We start from the raw sequence: 10960 nt of genomic DNA on the forward strand, positions 1-10960 counted from the left end.
TCTAAGCCTATAGCAGCATAACTAAGAGCTGGTCCAAGCCTGATCCAGCTCTAACTATAAGCTTTATCAAAAAGGAAAGTTTGAAGCCTACTCTTAAAAGTAGAGAGGGTGTCTGCCTCCCGGACCCTGACTGGAAGATGACTCCAAAGGAGAAAGGCCAGATAGATCAGATAGCGGTGAGACGGATAGTAGTAGTTGTAGCTGGAGTCTGGCATGCAGCATTCCAAAGCAAACCTACGGGACAAGGGAGCTCAGGGACCCCAAAAAGGAGAGTGTTTACACCTCCTCTGCTTCTTAAAGCCACATGATACCTCAGATCAGTTCACCGTGTCAAACCTCTGACACACAGATGTTTGTACTGTGTGTTAAATGACCTCCTCTCTGCTTGTATGTACCCATGATGCATTGCTCTCAGAGGCTGGAGGATCCAGTGGAGTATCGTACCCGAAGTCTCCGAGCCCGTGGTGAGAAATCACTCCTCATACGCTCACACTTTACTGCTTTCAACTTTACATTTTCATCCCTCAGATCAACCTGATCGTATGAAAGGAGATGTGGAATTATTTTGACTCACGGGTTAAGATTAGTTTTCTGAATAAGGGGCTATTTGATCCATATTTTCAATACTTGATGACCAATATAAGAAAATAACAAACATGTTATGCCCAACATACAGGGCTTGAAGTGATATAGCGTTGTCCAAAGTGATAATGAAGTTGTTTCCTTCTCTGTGTTCCAGGAGCCGCCTAAAGAAGACCTGACTGTGTCTGAGAAGTTCCAGCTGGTTCTGGACGTCGCTCAGAAAGCTCAGGTGAGCCGTGACGGACAGCTTTAGGCTCAGATGATTTACAGACAGGTTTCAAAACAACAACAACAACAAAAATGTGTTTTTCTGTTCTTTGTTCTTTCTTCCTCACAGAATCTGTTTGGGAGGATGGCGAACATCCTGGAGAAAATAAAGAAGTGAGTTTGTTTGCACATGTTTGTTTAATTTCCAACAGAGCTGTTGGTCCATAGTGATGTATCTTTACTCCTGTGTGTAGTCTGTTCATGTGGGTTCAGCCAGAGTTGACTCAGAAGCTGTACATCGGTCTGTGGATGGCCTTCATCTCTTCCTGCCTGCTGCCGTACAAACTGCTGGGATTCCTCATAGGTACGTCATTGATATACAAAATGCACTCACATGAGTTAATATCAATAACATACAAACTATTTAACTTAATTCAGTCAAAGCTTCAGTCTCTGATTAGTGTCTTCTTCCTCCTCCTCTTCCTCAGGTGTGTACGCAGGTATAAAGTTCTTCATCATCGACTTCATCTTTAAGAGTTGTCCGAAGCTCAGGCAGCGCTTCGACACCCCCTTCATCATCTGGACCAATTTACCCACCGACCTGCAGCTGAAGGAGCGCAGCAGCACCACGATGAGCAGACGGGTCAGTCCCAACTCTCCAAAATGGCGCCTACGTTACCCACAATGCAATCTGACCCGGGACACTTTGGTCAAGGGCTTTTTTTATTTTTTATTTTTTTGGTAGAAGCAGCTAACGTATCCTGAAGTTGCAAGTCTTGAGCAGATAGTAGTGTACAACGTTCTTCAGAAGTCTCAGCTCACTACCTTCTAACTTCATACAAGCTTTTTTTATTTTTAGGGCCCAAGGAAAAAATACTACTCTCTCTCAAAACCCCAAAGCTCATCAAACTTGGCACACGATTCAGGCTTGGTGAAAATTTTGATTTAATGTTGGTTTCACCTAAAAGTGTGGAAAAATGACTCTATAGCTCCCACTTAAAATTCTCAAAAATAGTTCCCCCAAAAATGCACTTTTATGAACATGTACGAAACTTGGATCAGCTACTTCTATGGCGTTCAACTGATCTGCCTAAAATTTGATGTGCAAATAGAAGACAACTGCATGAAGAAGGTTTATCAAAATCTTGTACATAACTCAAAGTGTGTGGCCGTAGCAAGCCCTCAATTTTGCTTTGGTTCGCCATGAAACAGGAGTGTTATATAACTAAGGTTCCTAAGTTACTTTTATGTAGATTTACGAAACTTGGTATGCAGATGTAGCTTGATTAGATCTACAAAAAAGCCATTTGGACATATATCACAACTACAACAGGAAATCCACTATTTTAAATAAGTTATCAAAATTTCATATTTTTTGGCTATTACCAGAGGGCTAACTTGGATCAACTACTTCTAGGGCGTTCAACTGATCTGCCTAAAATTTGATGTGCAACTAGAAGACAACTGCATGAAGAAGGTTTATCAAAATCTTGTACATAACTCAAAGGGTGTGGTTATAGCAAGCCCCCAACTTTGCATAATTCGCCATGAAAAGGAAGGGTTTTGTAACTCAGGTCCCCCCAAAAAAATGCTTTTATGTAGACTTACAAAACTTGGTATGCAGATGTAGCTTGATTAGATCTCCAAAAAAGCCTTTTGGACCCATATGATAATTCAAACAGGAAATCCACTGTTTTTAATCATTTATCAAAATTCAGTATTTTTCGGCCATGTCCAGGGGTCAAACTTGGATCAGCTACTTCTATGGCGTTCAACTGATCTGCCTAAAATTTGATGTGGAACTAGAAGACAACTGCATGAAGAAGGTTTATCAAAATCTTGTACGTGACTCAAAGTGTGTGGCCGTAGCAAGCCCTCAATTTTGCTTTGGTTCGCCATGAAACAGGAGTGTTATATAACTAAGGTTTTCTAAGTTACTCTTATGTAGATTTACGAAACTTGGTATGCAGATGTAGCTTGATGAGATCTACAAAAAAGCCATTTGGACATATATCACAACTACAACAGGAAATCCACTATTTTAAATAAGTTATCAAAATTTCATATTTTTTTGCTATTACCAGAGGGCTAACTTGGATCAACAACTTCTAGGGCGTTTGTCTGATCTGCCAAAAAATTGGCGTGCAACTAGGAAACACTTGCATGAAGAAAATTCATAAATAATCTTGTACATAACTCAAAGGGTGCGGTTATAGCAAGCCCCCAACTTTGCATAATTCGCCATGAAAAGGAAGGGTTTTGTAACTCAGGTCCTCCAAAAAATGCTTTTATGTAGACTTACAAAACTTGGTATGCAGATGTAGCTCGATTAGATCTACAAAAAAGCCATTTGGACCCATATCACAACTACAACAGGAAATCCACTATTTTAAATAAGTTATCAAAATTTCATATTTTTTGGCTATTACCAGAGGGCTAACTTGAATCAACTACTTCTATGGCGTTCAACTGATCTGCCTAAAATTTGATGTGCAACTAGAAGACAACTGCATGAAGAAGGTTTATCAAAATCTTGTACATAACTCAAAGGGTGTGGTTATAGCAAGCCCCCAACTTTGCATAATTCACCATGAAAAGGAAGGGTTTTGTAACTCAGGTCCCCCCAAAAAAATGCTTTTATGTAGACTTACAAAACTTGGTATGCAGATGTAGCTCGATTAGATCTACAAAAAAGCCATTTGGACCCATATCACAACTACAACAGGAAATCCACTATTTTAAATAAGTTATCAAAATTTCATATTTTTTGGCTATTACCAGAGGGCTAACTTGGATCAACTACTTCTAGGGCGTTCAACTGATCTGCCTGAAATTTGATGTGGAACTAGAAGACAACTGCATGAAGAAGGTTTATCAAAATCTTGTACATAACTCAAAGGGTGTGGTTATAACAAGCCCCCAACTTTGCATAATTCGCCATGAAAAGGAAGGGTTTTGTAACTCAGGTCCCCCCAAAAAAAAGCTTTTATGTAGTCTTACAAAACTTGGTATGCAGATGTAGCTCGATTAGATCTCCAAAAAAGCCTTTTGGACCCATATCACAACTACAACAGGAAATCCACTTTTTAAAATAAATTATCAAAAGTTCATATTTTTTCGGCCATTTCCAGGGGTCAAACTTGGATCGGCTACTTCTAGGGCGTTCAACTGATCTGCCTAAAATTTAATGTGCCAATAGAAGACACCTGCATGAAGAAGGTTTATCAAAATCTTGTACATAACTCAAAGTTTGTGGCCGTAGCAAGCCCTCAATTTTGCTATGGTTCGCCATGAAACAGGATTGTTATATAACTAAGGTTTCTAAGTTACTTTTATGTAGATTTACGAAACTTGGCAAGCATATGTGCCTTGATGAGATCTACAAAAAAAGTCTGCTGGATGCATATAATAACTCCAACAGAAATCCACTATTTTAGGTAAATTATCAAAATTTCATATTTTTCGGCTATTACCAGGGGTCTAACCTGGATGAACTACTTCTAGGGTGTTCGTCTGATCTGCCTAAAATTTTATGTGCAACTAGGAGACACCTGCATGAAGAAAGTTTATCAAAATCTTGTATGTGACTCAAAGTGTGTGGCCGTAGCAAGCCTTCGATTTTGTTATGGTTCGCCATGAAACAGAGTTTTATTACTGAGCCTCTTACAGAAATATTTTGTGCAAATTGCAGCTCCCTGTCGTGGTAGCACAAAATGTCAGGTTGTCACTCGATTACAGTCCTAGCACTTATCGTCTCCTCATCTAATTTGCTCTGAAAACACTTCATTCTTTTGTCTAGCTCTGTGGGGACATTCTTGAGTTTTCGTCAAACGGCGAGTCGCTGGCAGCGCAGCCACTGGTTTCTCCTTCTTCTACTAAATCAGCAGATTTCAGATGGAGGTTCTGTACTGGAATATTGGTTCTTACTGGTCCCAGCAGGTGGTCTCTGCTCTGCCTGGTTTCAGTTTTCTTTTTGTTGTTTTTCTTTCTCAGCTGTCTGAGTGTGAACAGGTAGGATCTCGATGTGTGTGTGTGTGTGTGTGTGATTTTACAAGTCATTAGTGTGTAGTCAGAGTTCTAGAATCGTGGTGACATCACTGGATGTGACCAATCAGCTGCTGTCATTCTGTTGACTGACAGCAGTAACTGTAAATCCCAACCCCCCCCCCTGGTCAGAGTCTTAGTAGTAGGTGTCCCTCCCCGATCTCCAGAGGATGAACCCTTTAGATTTGATCATCTCCCTCTAGCGCCCTCTTCAGGACAAACTTCGGTCAGATCTTACCTGAATTTTCACCAAATTTTAAATTAAATCCCCACATTTTCAGATCAATACAGACATTTATGCTTTTACTAGAATAAGTTGACAAATTTGATTTGTGCTCAAGAGAAATGTTGTCTTTGCCTCTGAATGTATCTGAAAATGTGGGTCCTTTTTTCAAGTTGGATCTGATCCGAACTTTTGTAATTTTGCCACAGACTCCCTTGGACACGTGTTACAAAGTGCAACACATTGTGATTGTCATGTTGTGTTGAACCATCTGACATCAAACACACCGACACCACAGGAGTAGTCAGTCACTGGCTGAGATGTTTGATAGAAAGTTTATTAGTTTTGTCATAAACAACTTTGATTATTGAATTTGTTTGTCTTATTGTTAAAGGGATAGTTGTCTTCTTTCAAGTATGGTTGTGTGAGGTCGCTGAAAGTGTACGCTCTGTTTAGAACTCTGTCAACACTTAACTTCGCTATTGGTTTGTGCACTTTACTTGGATGCAACACATCCGTGTTCTTCTGCCTGCAGAGTACTGATCATATGGTTTCTGGTGATATAATATACAGTCATAGCCAATACAAACGGTATTTTCAATCAATCAATCTTTATTTATAAATCATGAAATCACAACAAATGTTCTCCTCAGACTCTTTCCAAAAAAGAGCACCCAACATCAAGACCGGATCAGATCCAGTCCCATCTTACAGACAGGACTCAGTCTGATCTCATCTTAATCCACCATGAGCAGAGCACTTTGCAGCATTTAGCAAGTTACAGTGGCAAGGACAAACTTCCTTTAACAGGCAGAAACCTCCAGCAGGACCAGACTCATGTTAGACACACATCTGCTGAGACCGTGTTGGAGAGAGGGATAGAGGGAGATGAAGAGAGAGAGAGAGATGATAGTGGTGAGACGGATAGTAGTAGTTGTAGCAGCTGGAGTCTGGCACGTCCACAGCAGCAGAGATCCAGAGGAACCTACGAGACAAGGGAGCTCAGGGACTCCAGAAAGGTCTAAGAAAGGAGAAAAGAGAGGGAGACCAGAAGAAAGAAAAAGGGTAGAATAAATGGTGAAGGAATGACAGAAGGAAAGGACAGGATGAGAAAAGGAGACATAAAGGATGAAGAAACATGGATAGAAGAAAGAAAGAAAGAAAGAAAGAAGGACAGCAGGAAAGAAGGAATGAAAGGAAAATGGAATGAAAGAGAGAGAAAGAAGGAAGGGATGGAAGAAAGAAGAGCAGAAAAGAAGGAAAGAAAGGAGGAATTAAATAAAGAAGAAAAACAAAAGAAAGAAAGAAAGAAAGAAAGAAAGAAAGAAAGAAAGGATGAATAACAGACCCAAGAAATGAATCTACAGCAGAGATCCAGAGGAACCTACGAGACAAGGGAGCTCAGGGACTCCAGAAAGGTCTATGGTTAGTAACTTTAATGGGACAGGAAGAGTTAAAGTAAGAGACAGGCAGAGAGAGGGAAAGACAGGATCCCAGTGTGTCAGTCTAAAGGCTGATTTATACTTCTGCGTCTCCCCTACGCAGCAGGGGCTGACGCGGACATGAGCCCCACATACTTCTGCGTCGATGTGTCCGTGTCGCGCAGCAATTCTCCTCCGAAACGCTTCAGGGCAGTGTGGTCTCTCTGATAGCCGGTCACCTGCTTCCGGTCCCGCTACGATCTCTGTTTCCTTTTCCACATCGATTCAGAGCGTGTTCTGTTAATCTACAGCTGATACATGTTGCTGTTTATCATACAGACATGATTACATGAAGAATAGAGAGGAGGAGATGAAATACACGGCCGATGTGCGGCCGATGTCCGGGATCCCGGAAGTGCTGTGAATGCGGGAAAGACAAAGCCGTCGAGCGGACCAATCACAGAGCTTGCGGTCCGCGTCGGCTCTACGCGTAGTTACATTTTGGAGGAGGTGCACGTCAGCTACGTGCGTAGGCCTCTGCGTAGGTACGGGAGCTACGCGGACCTACGGCGTAGGTTACGCCGTCGATTCGACGCAGAAGTATAAATCAGCCTTAAGCCTATAGCAGCATAACTAAGACCTGGTCCAAGCCTGATCCAGCTCTAACTATAAGTTTATAGAGGTTTACATGAACACTTTTACAGATGTGTATCATCTTATTTTTTGATTCCACTGCCATGTTTAGGATTACATATCTTATGTTGTTTATTACGACACTGTTGATGGGGGTTCTTTCCTTTAGCGCCCTCTTAGGAGTTTTGGCTACACTCAACCAAATTTTCAGGTGTGATTATATTTATTGTTTTAAGCAGAGTCTTAGACTAGAGACACTTAGACTAAAGGCTGATTTATACTTCTGACATGAGATACTTGTGCATCGATGTGTCCGTGTCGCACAGCAATTCTACTCCGAAACCCCAGAGGGCAGTGTGGCCTCTCTGATAGCCGGTTGCCTGTTTCCGACCCCGCTACGATCTCTGTTTACTTTTCCACAGAGATTCAGAGCGTGTTATTTTAATCTACAGCTGATACATGTTGCTGTTTATCATACAGACATGATTACATGAAGAATAGAGAGGAGGAGATGACATTTATTTTTGTATTTATTAGTTCATTTGACAGGGGGGGCCATGCAAAACAAAAACTGTCAAGCCAGAGTTAGCTATAAGCTAATTTTCATCTGTGGTCCCTGGGCAGGAAGATGTAAACAAATGTACAATACAAACGATAAAAAAAACATACTAGCATTTAAAACAATACATAGACTACTCAACACAGTCCATCACTAATAACGACACATTTAAAATTACATTTCATTGTCTCTGATTTGATGCATTCAGATGAGCACATGATTGTTTTTCCTTGAGCCATAATTTCAGTGTACTTTTAAAAACACTGAGGCTTGTCCAGTCTCTAATGTGGGTCGGGATTGAGTTCCATTTTCCTGCTGCTCTGACTGAAAATGCAGACTGTCCAAATGCAGTCTTCCTACGTTTAGCTGAACAGTCTCCTCTTGCTGATGCCCTGGTCTCCCTTAGGTTGTTCCTGCATAGTAACACACATTGTTTAAGTGGTGGAGGGGCCTGATCATGAATTAGTTTATACATCAGACACGTATCTGCATAACAAAGAAAGCTGTCAAGTGCACGGCCAATGAGCGGGGATCCTGGAAGTGCTATAAATATGGGAAATACAATGCCGACCAATCACAGGGCTCGCGGCCCACTTCGATTCTACGTGTAGTTACATTTCGGAGGAGGTGCACGTCAGCTACGTGTGTAGGCCTCTGCGTAGGTACAGGAGCTACACGGACCCCTGGCGTAGGCTACGCTGTCAATTCGATGCAGAAGTCTAAATCAGCCTTTAGACTACGCTGTTTAACATTTTCACGTGTGGATCGTTTTTTTGTTGTTGTTGTTTCAAAACAGATTTTTGGTTCCTGTTTTTGAGAGTTGGAATCGTTTTTGGGACGGTTTTATCACATCAATGTTTTTGGTCGAACTCAACTTTTCTACAGCATAAAGGTTCCTAAAAATGATTGAATCCTGTGAAAGCTGTGTTTAAAATGTCGCTGATTAAATTAAATTAAAACTGAAGCAACATTCTAGGGGCATTTGACAACAACAACAAAGTCAAAGTGAGGGTGCAGTTGTTAGAATCCTGACCCAATCTGTCAAACAGTTGTGATCACACCGGGACAGGTGAGTGGTTTCACCTGTAGCTGACTCAGGGGATCCGGCTGCAGGTCCTTGCTCCGGCAGGTTTGTCGACACAGACTCTGATTCTTCCGTTCTACCTGCTCAGGTCACCGCTGCAGGAAGCCGAGGCAGCGTCGGCGCCGCAGCTCCTCTGGGTGTCAGCCGAGACGAGGACGGAGGACGAAACTACAGCACCAAGAGAGGAACGTTTCATGAAGTCTTCAGTCTGCCGGAGAGTGAGCGCCCCCTGACAGGTGAGGGGGGGAACTGCAGGGTGACTGAAACACCAAGTTTGTACATAGACGTGTTAAAGACTGATTCTGTAGCGCCAGAATCAGTCGTATAATCCCTTTGGGTTACATAAACTCCACCTGCTGCTAAACATCTCAGTTATGTCTGTGCATGACTGGACATGCTGCAGCCCTGTGTGCAGTGACATGCAGTGACTGTGAGCTGCAGCAGCTGATTCATGTGTGTGTGTGTGTGTTTTGTGTCTCAGTGTGTGAGAACGGCTGGCGCTGCTGCCTCATCAACAGAGACAGAAAAACACCCACAGACTACATCCGGAACGGAGTCCTCTACGTCACTGAGAAGTAAGTCCTGCACTTCCTGTCAGGTTTTTAAAAGTTTAACCGTCCCAATGTGGAGCTACACCGTACCGTCATCCCTGTAGGATAACGGACTCAGTTACTAAAGCAGTCCAGGCCTTCACTGGTGTTAATGCGGTCTGCTCTGTCTCCTCAGCTACCTGTGTTTCGAGAGCTCCAGCTCCAGGTCTGGATCCTCCAAGAGGAACAAAGTCATCAAGCTCACTGAAATCACAGACCTCCAGAAGGTAGGCCGAGTCTCTGAGCAGGAGCAAAGAACAACCGGATCAAACTGAGTCATTAAGAATCACGTCTCTCCATGAAGAGGGAGCAGATTACTTGGACAGACTTTAGGGACACTTTGTAGGACTAACAACCCTCTGAATAATAACAGTGTCACATCATCTTCTCTGTCTCTCTCAGTACAAAGTCCTGTCAGTGCTGCCTGGATCTGGGATGGGAATTTCAATAGCTACACCATCCACCCAAAAGGTAAGAAGGACTTTTAGTCAAAAAGAAGTCTGCACACGCCCCTGCACAGCACCACAGAGGGAACTATGTAGAACCTGAATGCTGACAGAAAGTCAGTCCCAACAAATATTACCCTCAGACTCTTTCCAAACAGAGCAGGTCTAGACCGTACTCTATGTTCCATTATTAACAAAGACCCAACATCAAGACAGGATCAGATCCAGTCCCATCTTACAGACAGGACTCAGTCTGATCTCATCTTAATCCACCATGAGCAGAGCACTTTGCAGCATTTAGCAAGTTACAGTGGCAAGGACAAACTTCCTTTAACAGGCAGAAACCTCCAGCAGGACCAGACTCATGTTAGACACACATCTGCTGAGACCGTGTTGGAGAGAGGGATAGAGGGAGATGAAGAGAGAGAGAGATGATAGTGGGGAGACGGATAGTAGTAGTTGTCGCAGCTGGAGTCTGGAACGTCCACAGCAGCAGAGATCCAGAGGAACCTACGAGACAAGGGAGCTCAGGGACTCCAGAAAGGTCTAAGAAAAGAGAGAAGAGAGGGAGACCAGAAGAAAGAAAAAGAGGAGAATAAATGGTGAAGGAATGACAGAAGGAAAGGACGGGATAAGAAAAGGAGACATAAAGGATGAAGAAACATGGAAAGAAAAAAGAAAGAAAGAAGGAAGGACAGCAGGAAAGAAGGAATGAAAGGGATAGAAAGAAGGAAGGAATGGAAGAAAGAAGAGCAGAAAAGAAGGAAAGAAAGGAGGAATTAAATAAAGAAGAAAAACAAAAGAAAGAAAGGATGAATAACAGACCCAAGAAAGGAATCTACAGCAGAGATCCAGAGGAACCTACGAGACAAGGGAGCTCAGGGACTCCAGAAAGGTCTATGGTTAGTAACTTTAATGGGACAGGAAGAGTTAAAGTAAGTGATGAAGGGGGGGAAAGACAGGATCCCAGTGTGTCAGTCTAAGCCTTAGCAGCATAACTAAGACCTGGTCCAAGCCTCAGCCAGCTCTAACTATAAGTTGAACCCTAAGAAATGAGCTCTTTAATATGGGACCTAATGGGGATTCCTTGGCTTTTGCAGCCAGCCTCTAGTGGACATTCAAGGAACTGCAGTTCCCACACTGGTTTCCTTGGTTTAACACCAGAGGTTGC

At 42.5% G+C, this 10960-nt stretch overlaps 1 protein-coding gene across 2 annotated transcripts in view; it reads left to right on the forward strand.

Moving 5' to 3' along the window:
• LOC117814983 (GRAM domain-containing protein 4-like) overlaps positions 1 to 10960 on the forward strand; it is a 42725-nt gene that overhangs the window by 26846 nt on the left and 4919 nt on the right. For both annotated transcript variants that reach the window (XM_034686589.1, XM_034686590.1), the window contains 9 exons: positions 416 to 464; positions 740 to 811; positions 920 to 963; positions 1044 to 1153; positions 1278 to 1432; positions 8842 to 8989; positions 9235 to 9328; positions 9480 to 9570; positions 9746 to 9814. In XM_034686589.1, the coding sequence (XP_034542480.1) occupies positions 416 to 464; positions 740 to 811; positions 920 to 963; positions 1044 to 1153; positions 1278 to 1432; positions 8842 to 8989; positions 9235 to 9328; positions 9480 to 9570; positions 9746 to 9814 (832 nt within the window). The remainder of the gene's footprint in view (positions 1 to 415; positions 465 to 739; positions 812 to 919; positions 964 to 1043; positions 1154 to 1277; positions 1433 to 8841; positions 8990 to 9234; positions 9329 to 9479; positions 9571 to 9745; positions 9815 to 10960) is intronic.

This window comes from Notolabrus celidotus, chromosome 6 (assembly GCF_009762535.1).
Source record: "Notolabrus celidotus isolate fNotCel1 chromosome 6, fNotCel1.pri, whole genome shotgun sequence".
Lineage (NCBI taxonomy): Eukaryota > Metazoa > Chordata > Actinopteri > Labriformes > Labridae > Notolabrus > Notolabrus celidotus.